Below are 18,488 nucleotides of genomic sequence, written 5' to 3'. Positions count from 1 at the left end.
CACCCAGCCCGGTCTCCTCATGCGGCGGGAGGGAAGCACTTACCCCCTGTGGGGACTCGGCTGGCCTGCGGAGCTGCTGGCGCAGTTCACAGACCTGGTCCGTCAGCTCGAACACTTCCCTGCGGAGGGCGTCCTTCTCCGTCAGGTTCTGAGAAATCTCCGTCTGGGCTGCGTCCCGGGCGGAGTAGGCCTGCCGGCCCGACAGCAAAGAAGGGAGGATAGCACCGAGGGAGCGGGGAATCTGGAACGAGCTGCGGGTGCGGGGCGCCCCATGACCCCAGCCAGCTCCTCGAGGAGCCTGGGCCGGACGGCACATCCTGTCCCCACTGGGCAGTGCCCTGGGGCCCTCCCCCAGCCAGGCACCTGGTCTCTCTCCTTCTGCAGCTGCCGGAGCTGGTCCTGCAGGGCGTTCACCTTCTCCTTGTAGATGTCACAGTCCACCTTCGTCCTCTGGAACTGGAGCAGGGTCTGCTCCTTCTCTTCCCAGTACTGGCCGGGGACAAACACAGCCCATGCAGGCCAGCAGTGTGGGGTGGGGGTGCTCGGGGACAGAGGGGGTGCCTCGGGAGCTGATACGGGTGACTTCCTGCTTGCTCCTTAAGTGCTAAATCTCAGGGTGTGTCTGCGGGGTCGCCGCGCCGATTACAGCGGGACTCGGTTATCAGGACACACGTGGACGCGGCAGGCGGAACCACGTGTGTCCATCTGTCCCACGTCCCAAAAGACGTGAATCGCGTCCCACTGCTGCCTCACTCTCTCCCAACACGTCCTTCCTCCTGACCCTCCCCTGGCCTGTCATAGCCACGAAGTAACTCCCGCCCCACTGAGAAGCAGCCTGAGTTTTGTTGCTCGTGGGTCCAATCCTTTCCTCAGCACCCACAGACCATGGGACCGCGAGCCCGGGGCCGTGAGTCCGTGCCCCATAAAGCTCTCAAGAGGGATGAGCGTTCGTGAGAGCCTGACCTCCCCGCCCCTGCCCTGCGCTGCCGTGGCCGCCTGCCGGGGTCACCTGCTTGCGCTGCCTCTCGGCGGCCACGGCCCGCTCCCTCAGAGAGTGGATGCGGTCCACCAGCTCCTGCTTGCTCTCCAGGGCCTCGTCCAGGTTCTGCTCCAGGATGTCCTTCTCCGCCTGGGACAAAGAGAAGTCGGCCTCCTGAAGGTCCTGCCCCTGGGAAGCGCCCCGTCTTTCTGCCCTGAGAATAGGCAGCAGGAAATTTCGGGGCCGGGCGCATGAATGGATTCAGGCTTATCCCCGCACACGAGGCAGGACAAGATGCAGGGTCAGCAATCCAAATGGGAAATGTGTGTTTTGCTTCTGTTTCTCTGGGCTGGGGACAGAAAGTAAACTGGAAGTCTCTAGGCAGGGGGGCCATCCCCCCCAGCTGGGCCGCGTCAGGCTGCTCTGTGCACAGAGTCACCAGCATGGTCTCCCACGGAGGACCAACCAGGGGACAGGCCATTCCCCCTCCAGCCCGCTTCTCAGGAAGGGGCTTAGGAACGGTGGCACCGTCCAGGCCCCATGACCAGCTGCCGAGGCCCACCCCGCACCCAGGGAGTGTCTGTTTGCTGGACGGAACAGCTCTATAAACAGACATTGGATTGATCGAAAGGAATCCACGAGGAGAGCCGGAAGTTTGCGTAATCCCAAAAGTTGCTGTCACTCAGTTCCGTCACTTCCTTCCCCAGTGTGTGGGCGGGCGGCACGGGACACTCTTCTGCAGGCACAACGGTGCCCCCCCCACCCCCAGATCCCGCCTAATTCCTTCCAGCATCTGGATCGGTGGGGGGGAAGGCGCATGGCTAGGCAGCCCCATAGCTGTTCACCCTGCCCACGCTCGAGGCCAGACAGGTGTAGGAAGGGACATGTAGGGTGTCCCAGGATGGCCTCCTGGCCTCAGCCACCCCTCCAGGGACCACCTCTGGGAACCAACCACCCCATCCCCGGCCCCAGCCTGCGGGAACCCCCCGCCAGCTGCCAGGGAAAGGCGCGGGACCCACCAGGCTGAACGTCAGCGACCGGAGCTTCTCATTCTCCTCCTTCAGGCGGCTCAGCGCCTTGTCCCCGGGCTCCAGGTCCCCGTCCCCGGCCGTCTGCGGGGACCGCTCCCGCAATTCTCGCGCGTGGCAGGAAGACACCTTCTCGCGCTGCAGCTCCTGCTTGGTCAGGTAGAGCTGCCGGGAGGAGGCGGGGGGAGGGCAGCGTCAGGGCTGGTTCTCCACCCGCCCCGGGGGGCCTGTACGCCCTCAGCCTCTGTCCTCCGGGAGGACTCTCTTCATCCCTTAGGGGCCCCTCCCCGGACTTCAAACTCCATGAAGGAGTTCTACCTGGTGAACAGTTCCAGCTCCTGCGGGGGAGAAAGGCATTTCTAGCTTTATTTTTCAGATGAGGTGAGCCATGGAATCACGGGGTGGGGCCCCGGGAACAGAGGAAGGAGCCGGGAAATCAGCCCAGGAAATCCCTCTCTCGAAACTTCGAGTCCCAGCAGCCGGTGGGTGGTGAGTGACCAGGGAGCGAGCCTCGTCCGGCACGTTCCCTGACTTCCCCGCCTTCCCACATTCTGCTGAGCACGCGGCGTAAAGGGACTCGGGACTCGTGGAAAGCGGGACGTGAGAAGAAAGAGGAAATCGAGTCAGACGGAGCAGAGATGCCTGGTCTACACAGACGCACTTGCAATCCCGAGCAAATAGGCGCCACCCCCGGCCCCGCGGACGGTGTGTCCAGGGCTGTGGTCCCCTGGAAGCTACGTGGCCAGGGCCTGCGGGCCTCCACCTTGCCACCCTGCAGGATGGCGCCCCAAGAGAAACTCAGACCTGGAACCCAGGGCCTGGCCTCTCGCCCCCAGGAGGGTGTGGTGCCCCTGGCGGGGGGGAGGGGGCTTTCCCCAAGAGACAAACCCAGAAAGTCTGGGTGTCAGGGTGGAGGCAGCACTCGCTCTGGGGTCAAGAGGAGAAGGAAGAACCTTTCCACTCGGGCTTTTTCCGTCCCGACATCTCCATAGCAAAATTCCCATAAGCAACTGCACGGCTCCGGCTGTGGGCCGCCTGCGTTAGAGCGCGTTAGACTCCATATGCTAACTCACTCCTTGGGACCTGCACGGGGCTGGGGGCGAGGCTAAAATGGAAAATAAACGGAGCAAATGAACCTTATTTCAAACACTGGGGCCACAGCAATGGGACGGAGAGGGCGGCGGAGGGACGGTGAGCCGCCGGCCAGAGCTGCTCGTGAACGACAAACCCTCAGCTCCTCTCCGCAGCTCTGTTTCATGCGGAGGTGTTTTCCGGGGCCTATCGGATGGAGCAGGTGAGCGCTAGTGTGGGAGGGGGAATTCTCACTGTGGAAGAAGGGGCGCCAAGGATGGCACGGGGGAGGCAGGGACACACCCTGGGGACAGGCCGGAATTAGAGGTGGGTGTGACCTCACAGTTTCTTAGATACGCATGTGTCTATGGACATGCATCCTTGCCCGCATAAGTCTGTATGCATATCTGTGCGTGTCTGTGCACGGGCGTGTGTACGTGCACGTTTCCTAGCTCTGTCTGCTGGAAGGGCCGAGGAGCAAAGACACCCCAGGGGCAGGGAGCACCCCCAGGGCCCTGATCTTGGTCTCTGCAAGAATCCAGGGCCCTGGGACGCCTGGGCGGCTCAGTGGGTTAAGCCTCTGCCTTTGGCTCAGGTCATGATCTCAGGGTCCTGGGATCGAGCCCCGCATCGGGCTCTCTGCTCAGCGGGGAGCCTGCTCCCCACCCCCACTGCCTGCCTCTCTGCCTACTTGTGGTCTCTGTCTGTCAAATAAATAAATAAATAAATAAACAGCATCCAGGGCCCTTCAGGGAAATGGCTGAGCCCAGAGCTGGGGCAGGGTGGGGACGAGACGATCCTGGGAACCCGCGATACTAGCAAGGGAGTCTGCGCTCAGAAAACGAGGGGCCGTGCCACAGGACACAGAGGACATTCAAGGGGTCCTCCCCGGCCAAATCTGGGACCATCTGAGGATACTCCTTTGGGATGGTAGTATGTTACAGACTATTGGAAACGGGAATCCACATGCCTGTGCCACAACAGACACAGGAGCGGGGGGGGGGGGGTTGGGGGGGTGGATTAAAGGCTCCTCCTCCCGGCAGGGGTGGGGGCTGCAGGGGGGCGGGGAGAGGGGCAGCACCGCACCTCCTCCTGCAGGCTGCGGCAGCGCGTGGCGGCCAGCTCCTTCTCCCGCAGCGCGTTGCTATAGTGCAGGGACAGACCAAGCATCTCGTCCTTGAGCTTCAGCACCTCGTGGAAGTAGGCGCTGACCTCGCGCTTCATGCGGTCGTGGTCGGCCTCCATCTGGCCCAGGCTCTGGACGCGGGCCTCGGCCTGGCCCAGGTGCTCCTGGAGCTGCTGGCAACGCCGCAGCAGGGCCTCCTTCTGCCCCTTCTCCTGGCTCAGCTCCTCCTGCAGGCTGCTGATGGCCCCGGCCAGGCACTCGGTCAGCTTGGACGTCTCCATGAGCCCTGCGGACAAGGGGCGGGTGGGCCAGGGCACCTCCCTCTTTGGCCACCAGGGGCTTTGCTACCTCTGACCAGACCCTCAAGCAGGAGCCCCCCAACCCTAATCTGTGGGTCTCCTTAGAAACTTCTGGGCTTGGGGCGCCTGGGTGGCTCAGTGGGTTAAGCCTCTGCCTTTAGCTCAGGTCATGGTCTCAGGGTCCTGGGATCGAGCCCCCCATCGGGTTCTCTGCTCAGCGGGGAGCCTGCTTCCGCCTCTCTCTCTGCCTGCCTCTCTGCCTGCTTGTGATCTCTGTCAAATAAATAAATAAAATCTTAAAAAAAAAAAGAAAAAGAAACTTCTGGGCGCAACTTTGGTTATATAAATAGCATGACTGGTGACTGTGGAACCAGGATTACCCCCTTGAGCCTCCCCAGGGGACCCTGCTGTGTCGACCCAGCTCCCCCTCGTCAGCTAAGGTGTGCGTCTGCCAGATCTTCTCCGCGCCACCCTACGAGAGACATAACAAGAACAAGGGATAAAAACCCGGACAACAGAACTCCAGCGAACGTCACCACGGTCTACGATACCAAAGAGGCCAGAATGGTTTTCCCATCCAGTTTTGAGCGATGCTGGTCCTGCCCTTTGCACACCAGAGTCTTTCTATAGCTCCTGCACGGAAGCCTGAAATCACTCAGTGAACAGAAATGGCCGTATCTCCCTTCAGGTCGGCTTGATCTCCGCTCTTCCGGCTGAGCGGAGGTGCGGAAGGCTGCGGGTCTCACTCCTCATCCCCTCCGGCAGGGGCCTCTCCCAGCAGGAGCCGCCCCAGGACCTGGCCGCCCCCTCCACATAAGCACACGGCCGAGGCTAAGGCCATCTCGGGAGCGTGTCTAGGGAAAGGCCATACTCGCCCTCTCCCTGTATCGCCCAGGTACAGACTCTCTGCCCCAAGCGGATTTCCCGTCGCTACTGCATAAGTAGGGACGGATCTTTCCTTTTTAAGATTTTATTTATTTCATTGGAGAGAGAGCAGTGGGGAGAGGGAGAAGCAGACTCCTCACTGAGTGGGATCCTGATGCAGAAGTCGGTCCCAGGACCCTAAGAATGACTTGAGCCGAAAGCAGATGCTTAAGCGACTGAGCCACCCACGCACCCCAAGATCTTTCCTTTTAGATCCAGAGGCCGTGGGTTCCTTCTGCCACCTGCACATGGTTCGTGGGGGTGTCCTCACCCCCGGAGTGCTGGGGGGTTAGCAGGAGAAGCAAGAGTATGCAGGCACTAGGACCCAGAGGCTCCAAAGAAGCCTGTGCCCAGGACCCCCAGCCCCAGGACCCAGCCCTCACCACTGAAGTTGCTGAAGTCCCCCTTGGGCTGCAGCCCGGTGACCAGGGTGTAGATGTCCGGGTTGTGGAACTTCAGGCTCTCCAGGAAGGCAATGGCCCCGTTCTTCCCGCGCGTCTTCAGCAAATCCAACAAGTGCCCTTGGGTGAGAGAATGGTGTCGGGTCGTGAGTTCTGGGGGGGTTTCCCTTGGGATGCAGGATGCGGAGGGGGAGGAAATCCTCGCACATCGAGGGATCAGGAGGTGACAGCAGTTTTCCGGGATCCCTGGGGGCGGGTGCCCTCATTGCTCTTCTGGTTCCTTTTTTTTTTTAAAGATTATTTATTTATTTATTTGACAGAGAAAGATCACAAGTAGATGGAGAGGCAGGCAGAGAGAGAGAGAGAGGGAAGCAGGCTCCCTGCTGAGCAGAGAGCCTGATGCGGGACTCGATCCCAGGACCCTGAGATCATGACCTGAGCCGAAGGCAGCGGCTTAACCCACTGAGCCACCCAGGCGCCCCATCTCTTCTGGTTCCTTTAAGGGACGTGTCGGCAGCCAGTCCCCAGAAGGGCCAGGCTCATAGTCCTTGAGAAGCTATTATAACCCAAGTGCCACGAGTTGGCCATAAAAGAAGGAAAAAGGTGACCTTTGCTCTGAAGAGCTCTCAGCCGTGTTAGTGGACATATGCGGACACTGTGCAAATCTCATGGGACGAAAGAAGCAGAGGACAATGCCCCAGGGCCCGAGTCCCAGCGAGCCCGCCTCCCGGATCTCATGGCTCTCAGACCAGCTTGGTGGCTTGGATGCCTTTCTCCTGGATCTGAGGTTCCTAAACATCAGGCAGAAACAGAATCATGTTCATAGCGACCACTTTACTGCCTGCTTCCCACGGCTGCGGCTTGGAGGTGAGTCTCTTATAAACGGTCTCATCCAGTCTCCCAAAGTTCCGACAGGGTGAGGCTATCGGCTTCCTTGGTTTTCAGGGAATGAACATAGCTAGTCAGACTCTCAGAATCGGCTCCGAAGACATCTAGAGTGGGTTGAATTGTGCCCCCCCCCCAACAAAGGAACCTCCACCTGGAACCTGCCAATGGCAGCTAATCTGGAAAAGGTTTTTTGCGGAAGAGATCGCCCTGGATTATCGGGATGGGGGGGTCCTGAGTCCACCGAGTCCAATAACAAGTGCACCCATGAGACAGAAGAGGAGACACAGAGAAGACCACGTGAGGACAGAGGCAGCCCCTGGAGGGATGTGGCCACAAGCTGAGGGCCAGCTCGGGCCACCAGGAAGGCACAGGCTGGGACATGCCCCTAGAGCCCACACCTGGATCCCAAAGTATGAGCCAATATGTCTCCGCCGGTCTAAGCCACCCCCGGCTGGTCGCCTGTTACGGCAGCTCTGGGAAGGCACTACAGAGTCCCCATGCCTGCAACGTGGGTCCTTAAAGTCCTGCATTCCCTGCCGGGCCCCAGGCTTTGTGGCACAGCCCGTGTGGAGCTGCCGTGGCAGGGAGGGGCCGAGGGGGCGGTGTGCGCCCGGGGGCGGGGCATCCTTACCGACTCGCATGACGGTGTTGGTGAACCTGGGGCCGTGGAGCACCTCCTCCTCGTCCAGCTGGTCCAGCACCTTGGCCTGGCGCAAGTAGGGGGTAAGGCGGCTGGGGCAGATGCTGCGCACGATCTTGTGGCGGTGGCTCTCCAGCAGCTCCCACAGCGCGTCCTCGTCCAGCGCGGTCAGCGTGGACTCTGTCCGGCGCAGCATCGCCATGGCCCCGAGGCCAGGAACGCTGGAAGGAGAGGGCGACATGGCCTCCGGGCCCGCGGGGCCTTTCCAGTCCAACCCCTCACCCCAGGTCACGGGCGGGCGGGCGGGGAGGGTAGTGACCGGTCTGGAGAGGACAGTGATGCTGCCCTGGCCCTGGTGCCCAGTGACCGGGCCGGGGCGCTGATTAGCCCTCCCTCTTGCTGATTTCACATCAATTCCTCTCTCCAAAGAAGAACAAGAACCAGTTTCTTTGGGCATCAGGACACTGAATTTGCCTTTGAAGCCTGGGAAACTGCCCTTGGCCCTGGGGAGCTGATTTACAAGCTTGGTCCAGAACAAGCATTCTCAACGGGGGCGACAGAGCCCCCCGAAACTCTTACCCTGACACGTACAAAGCTCAGCTGTGCACAAACACATTCAGCACACCTGTGACACGATGCTCTCACGGGAGCACGGCGAGGGAGGAAACGTCTAAGACGGCTCCTTAGGGCTGAGGACGGCAGAAGCTTCAGGGACACTGCCTGGAACAAACGTGGGGGTTTGGATGGTCCATCCTGTGCTCCCGGCAACCAGAGGAGGCTCCCACAGGCCATGGTGAGGGCGTGGGGGGAACAGGTGGGAAGCAGGCTGGGGGGAGGCGTGTGTGCACGGAAAGCCCACTGCTTTTGACGTGCCCCAGGACACCCGTCCCGAGATGCTCAGGGCATGTGCTAGGGAGTGACACTTGGCAAGAATGTACTAGAAAACAATTTAGAACAGAAACCAAGGACTCCGAGTAAGTAACACGGGCCGCCACCTCTCGGCTGGCAGGTCTCCGAGGGGGCTCGGCTGCAGTGGGCTTGGGCGGACTCTCTGGCTGGGGCCACAGGCTCTTGGTCTGTCTGGGTCGAGGTCATGGAGCAGCTCACCCTCCACGTACCTGACCAGCCGCTCTGGGGCGGGGCGTGTTGATGCAACTGACCTAAAATCCAAGACCTTCTGTTGGAAGCACCTGGGAGGGCAGCGCTCAGCCTCCCGCCCGGGGAGCTCACCCGGCGCCTCCAGCTTTGCGACGAGCCCCTGGCTAAGTCTCTCTCTTCCCTCCTGGCCCTGGCACAGGGTCATTAGAACATTTTCCATCCAAACGGCTCTGAAATGCTTTTAAATCCTGGGCTGGTTCGAGTGTATTTTTCTTGTTTTGTTTTTGTTTATTTTAAGACATCGACAGAGAGCCCAGCGCGGACCCTGAGTCCGGGCTCGATCTCGCAATCTTGAGATCACGACCTGAGCTGAAATCAAGAGCAGGAGGCCTAACCCACCGAGCCACACAGACACCCCTTAGTTCAAGCTCTTTAAAAAGTCCCACAAACAGACAACACATCTGTGTGCCCGTCATTCAGACTCAGCAGAAGGTTCCTCGTTAAGGGAATGCGTCGTTAGAGTGGGCTCAGTCCTGCTAGCTGCAGCCTGGCCCTCGCCCTGTGCCCAGAGGGAGCTGCTGGGCCGTGTCCCACGTGTGGGTGTGTCTGCAAACAGACGCCCACTTTTACACGATTCCTTGTGCGAGGAGCAGCTGAACATAAATGGTGTCTTTCCTGTTGACTCTAACTTTCTATAAACAGTGTCACGCTGGGCACAGCTCTACACGCCACGTGTTCCCCCCTCCGAGGTTTAGTCGCTTACAGAATCTCCTCCTTTTTTAACTCATGCTGGATTCAATGATATGAACAAGCCACAGCTGACTTCTGCCGATGCCCCCGGGGCCAGCATTAGGCTGTTTCTACTTTTCCTCCAACCCCCTCGGTGCTATGGTGAGGTCCTTGGGCACAGATGGGGATGCTTCTCTTAGACCCCTGAATTCCTGGGATTTGGTTCTTTTCCTTTGGAATAACAAGCTGGAGCAGCTGGAGTCAAATGCCTCTGGAAGAGGTCTGTCCACTAAAAATGCCGGAAAGCCAGAGCAAACCAACCGGTGTAAATTCAGGAAAATGGGAAATGGTGGTGGGAAGACCTCCTCTCCACGAACGCACCCACCCCCCAATCCGTACGGGGAACCCAGGCTACAGGAAGTGCTCACTGAAAATGCTCACTCTTGTGTTGCCAGCAGCTCCTCGCGGTGGGTTGCGATCTGGAGCCCCCTCCGTGGCCAGCTGTGGTGCCCCTCCGTGGCCAGCTGTGGCTCCGCCGCCGCCCCTTCCTTCCCCTGTGGCTGCAGGGCAGGATGGGCCCCCGGCGGGAACAGCCGGCCAAAGCAGCACCAAGATGGGCTTCCTGCTCTCTCCAGCCCCGAGTTGCTCCAGAATTCAAAGTTCAGGCCCCAAAGACTAACGCGAGGAGGAGGAAAAACAAATAAATAAATAAGGCAAGTTCTGATCCAGGAAATCACTTGACAGATCTTTGACCTCTGGTGTGCTCAGTAACTACAGACACCTTAGAAGCAGGTTCCTCGAAGGAACCGGGGGGTGAACCGTGGCATAGCTACCCACCACGTCGTGGGCCACCCGACTGCGACGGTTGCTCATACCTGAATCTATTAGAAGCCATAAATCGCACCCCTTAAATCGGCGCATTGTGTGGCACATGCATTGTGTTTTAACAAAAGTTTTCTTTTTTTAAAGAAAAGTTCCCTGAGCAGCTGGTAACCACACACACCCTGCTTCCCTCTGCCCGCCCCTCCGCCCCGCCAGGATGCAGAGGAGGGTGGGTGATGTGGAGGCCTCCTGGGGAGCTGGCCTGCTTTCTGTAGTCCAAGCTGGGCCTGCAGGTGTCCTGGCCATCTGGGGCCCCCAGCCAAGCTCCGCCCTCACCCCCCGCCCTTGCCTCCTGGCCTCGGCCTTTCCACCCCCTGCTCTCGCTCATTCCGGCGTCTGTGTACCCCCCCGTTGCCCTGCGCCCCAGGAACCCTTCTCCACACGCGTGAAGGTGTCTTCGACAAAGACCAGTGACATCTGGCATGGGGACAGCGGTCTCCCACCGCGTCTGGCTCAGACTCTGGGTCCAATTCCACATATCAAATCAGTCCAGGTGGTAAAGTACCCAATGAAGCAAGACTCAGAATCTCTGCCCCAGCTCCTCCCGAAGTACGCCAGAATCGTAAATAAACACATAAATCATAAACAGCCACAAAATGAGGAAAGGTGGAAAAGTAAATACTTTCCGCCACTCTGAAAAACAGTAAATGAGCCCTGAGACTGATGGGCTGGTACGGGGCGGGGGCGCAGGACCAAGCGACTCCCCCAGCCCCCATCCCAGAACCGGGGGGAGGGTCTCAAGGACTTGCCCCACTAGCTGCTCATCTCGAGAGAAAGGAACCATGGACGTCCGCAGGGCTGAAGAAAGCACCCAGAACGCCCTGGGACTTGCACTAGAGAAAGCTCAGCTGAGGCGGGGGCGGGGGGGACCGTGCTGGGGTGGGAAAAAGCAGGAGCCCAGGCTGCCCTCCTCACTGCGTGGTGAGCCCCGGGTCCGTGGCATTTCCGATCTGGCCCCCAGCTCGGCAGGACTCCCGTGGCAGGTCTGAGAACACCGGTCTTTTCATAGACTCCCGCCCCATCGTGGTGAACACACAGTCAGGTCAGCTCATGCTACCTGCTGTCTCGCTGGGGCAGCTGAAGACAGGGGTCTCTTGGGGGCTTTCTACACCCCAACCAACCGGACCGGCTCCCGGGACCGTGGCCACGCTGGGGTCGGGCGTCGGTGGCAAAACCAAGCAGCAGCCGCTCCAGGCCGTTCTTCGCGCACCGACGCAAAGAATGCGGCTTCTGGCGAAACCCCAAATGTTTTCTGGGGGTTTGCAACTCAGTCCCGATTTCAATAGGGGCTAGTCCTACCAGTGAAGGAAACTTACCCCAGCGATCTCTCAGCATAGTTTAAATTCTCAAACGTCTTTTCTAACCCTGCAGCCATTTCAGAGGGAACCCAAGGTCACAGGAGCCCTGAGCATCTGAGTCGGGGGTCCTCCTGCAGGACCCGCCCGTGCCTCCTCGGAGCTCAGGGCTCAGTCTTCCCTCGCCTGCAGCAGAGGGAAGGAGAAAGCACGCACACGTGCGCTCGCAGGGCCCCAGAATGGGAGGGGGTGAGTACCGGAGAGCTTAGAAAAATCAGCATAAACCCAGAAGCATGACGGGTGAGATGCACGGCCGCCAGGCGTCAGCTAAGTACGGCTCAGCGAAGAGCCCAGCCCAGCGCTCCCCTGGAGATGTCCGGCTGTGTCCTCACCCCACCAGTAGAGGCAGCTGCGCTTAGGAGAACCCTCCTGCCCCTTCTTTGACCGGAGAACCAGGTAGAGCTAAGAGCCCACATCAGAGCCTGCTTTCATCCATCACGCCCGTGCTGCCAAGCTAGACGGCACTCACCAGCCAGAGAACGTTCGAGTCCTTTGACCAAGCCAAAGGGGACAAACTGCTTCCTCTCTCACCCACAAAACAGGCACCTCCACCCCTTATGAGGCGGAAGACCCGCATTCCCCCGAGGACGGCTCTGGGACCCCATCCCGGCCGCCCTCGCGCCCTCGCCTGGTAGGCTGACCTGCTCTCCCGGGGACAGACTCCATGCCCTGGCCGTCCTTGTGGCGGAGAAGCGATGGCTGACCCGAGACTGAACGGGAGGCAGATGAGCAGGTCTGGCAGGTCCGTCCTTCCCGGCCCGGCCCACAGAGCCCTCGCCTTACACTGGGTCTCCGCGTATCCCTCAGGAGCCAATCCGTTCTCGCGGCATGGAGGACACGTGCAGAAGTCTGTTTTGCTTCTGTGAGAACCCTAGGAAACCTGGGGTGGCGGTGACCCAGAGGAGGATGGAGAATCTTGGGGCGCAGGGAATCTTCTCTCCTCCGGGAGCAGTCAGCTCAGCTTAGCGTAAACCCCTCAGAAAAATCCGGAAAGATCAGGATTCAGCTGGAGCTTTTATTTGGTTCTTACAACCCTTTGTGGCCAGTATCTAAGCTATTCCGATGGACCCACCCAAAGTCAACATCGATAGCCACTGTTTGGGGGAGGCTCAAGTCGTGGCTGCTCTGTGTTAGGATAGATCCGGACTCTGGTCACGGTCAGCACTGGCACTGCTGTCCCCTGACCTCTGCAACACCCCCCACCCAAAGCCAATTCTTGGTGCTGCAGACAGAGGTATACCGTCCAAGGACGAGTCAGGGTATGTCATTCCGTCTGTCCTCACTGCTACCCACAGGGCCCTGCTTACCTCATACTTGGCTGCTCTCATACACTTACCTGCCCCGCACACAAGGGCTGCTTGAAAACTCCAGGCACACTCCAGCCCCAGGGCCTTTGCACTTGTAGTTCCTTCTGCCTGAAACCCTCTTTCCTTTGCCTCCTTCTGGACTCCAGGCAAGAGGCATCTTCTCAGAGAGGCCTTTCCAGGCCATTCTACTTAAAATCATGGACTCACCCTGGCTCACCCTCCCCTTCACCCTGCTTCGTATGTGTCTGTCGGACTCATTGCTTTTTTTTTTTTTTAAGATTTTATTTATTTATTTGACAGAGAGATCAAAGTAGGCAGAGAGGCAGGCAGAGAGAGAGGGGGAAGCAGGCTCCCTGCCGAGCAGAGAGCCCGACGCGGGGCTCGATCCCAGGACCCTGAGATCATGACCTGAGCAGAAGGCAGAGGCTGTAACCCACTGAGACACCCAGGTGCCCCACATTGCTTCTTAATATATAATACGTTCCAGTTACTTGCTGGTTTCTTGCCTGCCTCCCCACCATGAGCCCCACACGGTAAGAGTTCTCGTTTCTCCCATTCCCTGTTGCGTCCCCACCCCCAGAGCAGCGATGCGCCGTACACATGGGTTGGGTGAACGCGTACACGTTGGTTGGGTGCCTGTTCCCAACAGACACGGGCCGGTTCCCAAGGTCACACAGCCAGTTGATGGCAGAACAGCCACCAGCAAATCTCCTGCCTGGTGAGGAGAAGCACGAGGCTGAGGCAGCCTGGGGCCGAGCGGGGATGGCGGGGGGCAGCGGCCGGAGCACAGATCGGAGGTCAGACACGGACGCAGGCTCTCAGCCCAGAGTCGTGGCCCTGTTCTCATCTAAGGTGGGACATTTCAACTCCTAAGCCTTGTCTTTCTTTCCTCGGCGGTGGAGTTCATGGGGCGCCTGTAACCATCGGGGTGGGGAAGCATTTCTTACTGGGCCTGGTGCGTGGAAAGTTCTAGATAGTTCTAAAAAACTCAAAGAAATGCCATCATTCTACGTCAGAGAGGAGGCCGGTGGCTCTGACGTAAGGAAGAGCAGTACCAAGAGCTGCAGAACAGAGTTGAGGAAGCCTCCAGGTCCCAAAGGGGCGTGAGCGCAGGAGGAGAGCAAAAACCAGTTCTTTGTCACCACGGCATCGTCAGGGGGACCCCGACCGACCACGTTTCCATACATCCGAGGTCAAGAAAGCGGGGTTTCTGGTAACCTTAGCTTGGTTGAAAGAGTGACTCTGGGGGAACTCGAAGGAGTGGGGCTGGGGTGGGGGTGGGGTGTCCAGGCGGCACGGGGACAGCACCACCTGGTAACCACATCTCACAGCAGTGATCAGTGGACCCTGTGAGCTGCCTGGGGCCAGCCCCAGAGCACCTGAGGGTGACGCCTTCTCCATAAAACAGAGGGAGCTGGCGTGGGGGGCCTTTGGGCTTGCCTTGCGATCAGGATGCCGTCAGCAGGTGGCGAGACGGGGCTGGGCACACGAAGGGCCAGAGACCCGGAGCGCGGGCGGAGGGTGGCGGCGATGGGCCCCGCTGCCCTGCAAGGGCAGGTTTCGGGTAGAGGCCGACACACCGTGAATGCGGACTGTGCCTTCGCTCTTCCGACGAATGCTGGGGGAGGATTCCAGAATTTCTAGGCAGGTTCTCAACCCCACGGTGGAGAAGACGAGTGCGTGTCCCTGGGGCGGGGCTGGGTGTGGCTGTGAGCTTGGCTTCTGGGGCACGGACCGGTCCGTGCGGACGCCACCCCATCTCCGGCCCGCGCCAATGCAGAGTGGGCTGAGGAGGCAGGAAGCAGCCATGCCCACAGGAGCAGGTCGAACCAGTCATTCTCTTACTTTCCACACTCGGATGCGCAAACACCTGCCTGCCACAGCCTCACGTGCCCGTCTAGGCGTCTCGGATCAAACCCGGCTGAATCGGGCGAAATTCACACAGCACAACATCAGCATTTTCTTTTCTATTTATTTATGATTTTGAGTAGGCTTCATGCCCCGTGTGGGGCCTCAACTCAGAACCTGGAGCTCAAGAGCCGCACGCTCTACCAAGCCAGCCAGGCGCCCCTAAAATTAACCGTTTGAACGTGAGCCCTTCACAGTGCTGTGCAAACCTCTAGTCAGCACGTTTTTGCCACTCCAAAAAGAAGCCCTAGGCAGGCCCACTGAGCAGCTCCTACCCCATTCCCGGGAGCCACTCATCTACTTCTTGTCTGTGGATCTGCCTCTTCGGGACATCTCGTAGAACCGGGCATGCGTGACCTGTGTCCGGCTCCTTTCGCTCAGCATAGTGGCCGAATGACGCCCCCTCTTGTGCGGACAGACCACATCATCTTTGCCCACTCATCCCTCCACGGACACGGGGCTGTCCCCGCCTCCCGGCGATCGCGAGTCCTGCGGCTGCCACTGTGTGCACCTGCACTCCTGGGTCTACTCATCTCTCGGCGTCGCCCCCCAGCTCCCCCACACTGCTGTCCTGTGGCCTCCCCGTCTCACCCTGCGGCCACTCAGATGCTTGCAAAGACACCCAGGAGTCCATCTTAGTCCTAGCGAGCCTTGACAGCCCGTCTATCTGCACATCCCGCCTCGGGCCAGCCCTGTGACCTCTTGCCTCCGCCAGGTCAACTCTCTAAACTGCTTATATGAGCACAATCCTCTCTTCTCAAAGAAAAACCACCCTGAAGCGGCTCCCGCGACTGGCCAAATGCATTTAAACTCCCAAGCTGTGACATCTTTATGATCTGGCCGGGCTCACCGCTTCCCCCACCCCCACTCCTGCCCAGGTTCACGATGCCACAAACACCTCGGCTGTCTGTCGACACACCAATCCCCTGCCCGTCCGGGAGTCATCACACTCACGGTCCCTTCTTCCTGGAAGACTCCGCCCTGGGGTGCTGCCCTGGCCACCTCCTTCAGTAACTTGCAGGGCACCGTCCTCCAGTCACTCTGTAAATCAGCAACCCACTGACTCTCTTCCACTTTGCTTTTTTTCCGTTTTGCATCATGCGGTTATAAAACCTGCAATTATCTCATTGGTCTGCAAGTTTTGCCCTCCTACGGAACACAAGCTGTGCGAGGCAGCGCCATCTGTCCTGTCCGCCGCCCCTTCCAGCACCTGGAACGTGCCAACGCCTGAGAGATGGTCTTCTACTTCTGCCGCCCAAATGCTGGACGCCAGCATTGTGTAGTCTTGGGTCCAGCCAGTGGGTTCTGGAGCATAGCAAGCTGCTGCCCTGACTAGGTGGGGCTAGAGAGGTCCATGCGTACAAAGAACCTGTGTTTACCCTCTAATACCTGGTGATGGGCAGGGACCTCTGGCAGGAAGTCCATCTCTGGGGACAGCCCCTCAGATTCAGGGCATCAGCTCCTGTGGTGATGATTCACGGGAGCCCAGCCCAGCAGCCTTGCACCCAAACCTCCCACCCTGGACAAGACCAGCCACTTTGTCTCCACCCCGAGTCCAACCCAGATACAGAGAAAAGTTGGCGGTCTCCCGTGGGGTAGCCCACAGTTCTGTTCCTGTTTTCCCCATTGCTCGGGGATGAACTTGGGGATCTCCCAGACAGCAGGACCCATCCCGCTTCCTCCTGCCCTCCCGCTCCACACGTCCAGGCACACCTACCACATGCTGGATAGTGATGGGGGAAAAAGCAGTCAGGGCCCTGCCCTCCCTGAGATTAGTCTCATCAGGTAATAAGGCAACCACCTTCCCCCAAACATAAATGGAGTGGGAAGGGAGTGCAGGAGGCACAGGCGCTAACAGAAATGGGGGGGTCCCCTGTGGTGACCAAAAGCCCCGGGATGGGGAGCCCAGGGGTAACAAGCCTCTAAATCCATCTTTTAGGTTAGGGGACTCAGAGCGGGGCCATTTCTAGTCTGCATCTTCTAGCTGGAATTGGAATTGAGGTTTCTGAAGACATTATGGAGGTTAATGGAGACATTACTGGGGACGCTGGAGCAGTGGGCTGGTTACGACCCCCAAGCAGGCTGTCAATTCCTGCATTGCAGGCAGACAGATGCTCAGGCATCTACCATGGAGACAGGGCGCAAGTATTTTTTTTTTTAAAGATTTTATTTATGTATCTGACAGACCAAGATCACAAGTAGGCAGAGAGGCAGGCAGAGAGAGAGAGGGAGGAAGCAGGCTCCCGGCTGAGCAGAGTCCGATGCAGGGCTCGATCCCAGGACCCTGGGATCCTGACCTGAGCCCAAGGCGAGGCTTAACCCACTGAGCCACCCAGGCGCCCCAGGGCGCAAGTACTTTAACGAGCCGGAAACAAAAGTCTGTTCTCAATACACAAGTGACTAGATTATACTTCTCTCCGGTGGTAAAGCAAAACCTGCTCCCAATCTACCGACTCTGCAGTGCGTTGCACAGGCTTTGTGGAAACTGGTGCAGGACCGGGGCAGGGGGACACCTCTCCTTAGAGGGACTCTCCCGGCGGCCATTGCCAGGGGCCACCCGTCCCCATCGACTGAACCCATATCCAGCCCCAAGCTCCCTAGGGTGGATGTACCCTCTTTATCCTGCCAGAGGCCTCGCGGTCACCAAGGGGGACCTGCCCGCTAGATTTGGGTGCAGCCCCTGCGTGTCCTGCACCACACTTCACACACTGTATTTTGGGGGGAGAGTGTCATCCCACCGGATTACAGTGACCTCAGGGACAAAGACCAAGTCAGCCTTGCTCCCCGCTGTTCCCGGAGAGCCTGTTCAGGAGACACTGCATGGACGACCACGCCCCTATCCCCAAAGCTCCCGTCCTTGCATGGGCTCTGGCCCTACATTGTCAGAAAGTCCCTGGCCCCAAACAAAAGGAAGAGGCTTTTCCCATGTGTGTTCCAACGCAGGCGCACGGACCTGGGCAGGACAACGGCGCGGAGGCTGGAGGCCAAAGCCGAGTCCAGGGGATGCGACTACGATGGGAAACCCCGCCACGGTGCAAGGCAGCCGTCCTCGCCGCACTCGGTAGGAACGCAAGGATCTTCCCCCTCCTCGCTGACTCCACGTCGGTCGGTCATCTTCGTCGGCGCGCGCCCCGGCTCCGGGCAGGGGACAGCGGGACCCGCACAGCGGGACCCGAGCGGTGTTGGGGGAAAACAGCCGAGCGCCGCGTAACTCGGCACGCACGGTCCGCGGAAGCTCTCGCGTCTCGGAACCCACGTGCGCTTGGCCACGCGGCCGGACGCCCTCGCAGAGGCGCGGGGAACCCTCGGAATCCCAACGCACGCGTCCGAGAGAGGAGGTCGGCCTCAGGAACGCGGACTATCTCCCCAACGCCGGCGTCACGGGCGCCTTGGCCGGGTCCGCGTCGCGCGCCGCTCGGACAGACCCCGCCTGCGGGCCGGAGCGTGGGGAGGAGCCGCCCCGTCCACTCGCTGCCCACGCTGCCCCCGCCCGGGTGCCCCTCCGGCTTCGCGGCGGAGACGGCCGCCCCCTGCACGACACTAACCTCCGCAGCCGGGGAGCGCGCCCACACCCCGAGAGGCCGCGGGGCAGACACGCCCGGGCGCGCGGGCCCAGCCGTCGGGGACGAAGCGAGGGGACCAGCGCCCCGCTCCGTCTCCAGCCCAGCCCGCCGCCAGGCGCTCGCAGGGACGTCTGGGGCCAGACGCGGGAGCGGCTCCCGTGCCCGGGGGAAGCCAAGCCCTCCCGGGCAGGCGTGTCTGCGCCCCCCGCCCGCACCCCCGGCCTGGGGCGCTCCCCCCGCACACTCGCCCGCACCGGGGCTGCGCGCCCGGCCAACGGGTCAGAGCCTGC

The 18,488-nt window shown here is 60.0% G+C and overlaps 1 protein-coding gene across 10 annotated transcripts in view; it reads right to left on the bottom strand.

Moving 5' to 3' along the window:
• Window positions 1-12,994, bottom strand: part of CARD14 (caspase recruitment domain family member 14) — a 28,513-nt gene extending 15,519 nt beyond the window's left edge. For 4 of the 10 annotated variants that reach the window (XM_032321996.1, XM_032322003.1, XM_032322002.1 and 1 more), the window contains exons 1-10: window positions 12,062-12,994; window positions 9,625-9,858; window positions 7,936-8,076; window positions 7,348-7,577; window positions 5,811-5,948; window positions 4,165-4,490; window positions 1,999-2,172; window positions 1,010-1,129; window positions 364-489; window positions 44-190 (exon numbers count right to left, since the gene is read on the bottom strand). In XM_032321996.1, the coding sequence (XP_032177887.1) occupies window positions 44-190; window positions 364-489; window positions 1,010-1,129; window positions 1,999-2,172; window positions 4,165-4,490; window positions 5,811-5,948; window positions 7,348-7,558 (1,242 nt within the window). In that variant the 5' untranslated portion in view covers window positions 7,559-7,577; window positions 7,936-8,076; window positions 9,625-9,858; window positions 12,062-12,994. Of the gene's footprint in view, window positions 1-43; window positions 191-363; window positions 490-1,009; window positions 1,130-1,998; window positions 2,173-2,325; window positions 2,463-4,164; window positions 4,491-5,810; window positions 5,949-7,347; window positions 7,578-7,935; window positions 8,077-8,474; window positions 9,473-9,611; window positions 9,859-12,061 lie in introns of those variants that run through there. The other 6 variants (XM_032321998.1, XM_032321997.1, XM_032321999.1 and 3 more) reach the window with 6 other exon arrangements.
• Window positions 12,995-18,488: the final 5,494 nt, after the last annotated feature.

This window comes from Mustela erminea, chromosome 18, assembly GCF_009829155.1.
Source record: "Mustela erminea isolate mMusErm1 chromosome 18, mMusErm1.Pri, whole genome shotgun sequence".
Taxonomy (NCBI): domain Eukaryota; kingdom Metazoa; phylum Chordata; class Mammalia; order Carnivora; family Mustelidae; genus Mustela; species Mustela erminea.
The sequence above is the reverse complement of the archived record's forward strand: the minus strand, read 5'-3'. Positions and strand labels throughout refer to the sequence as shown.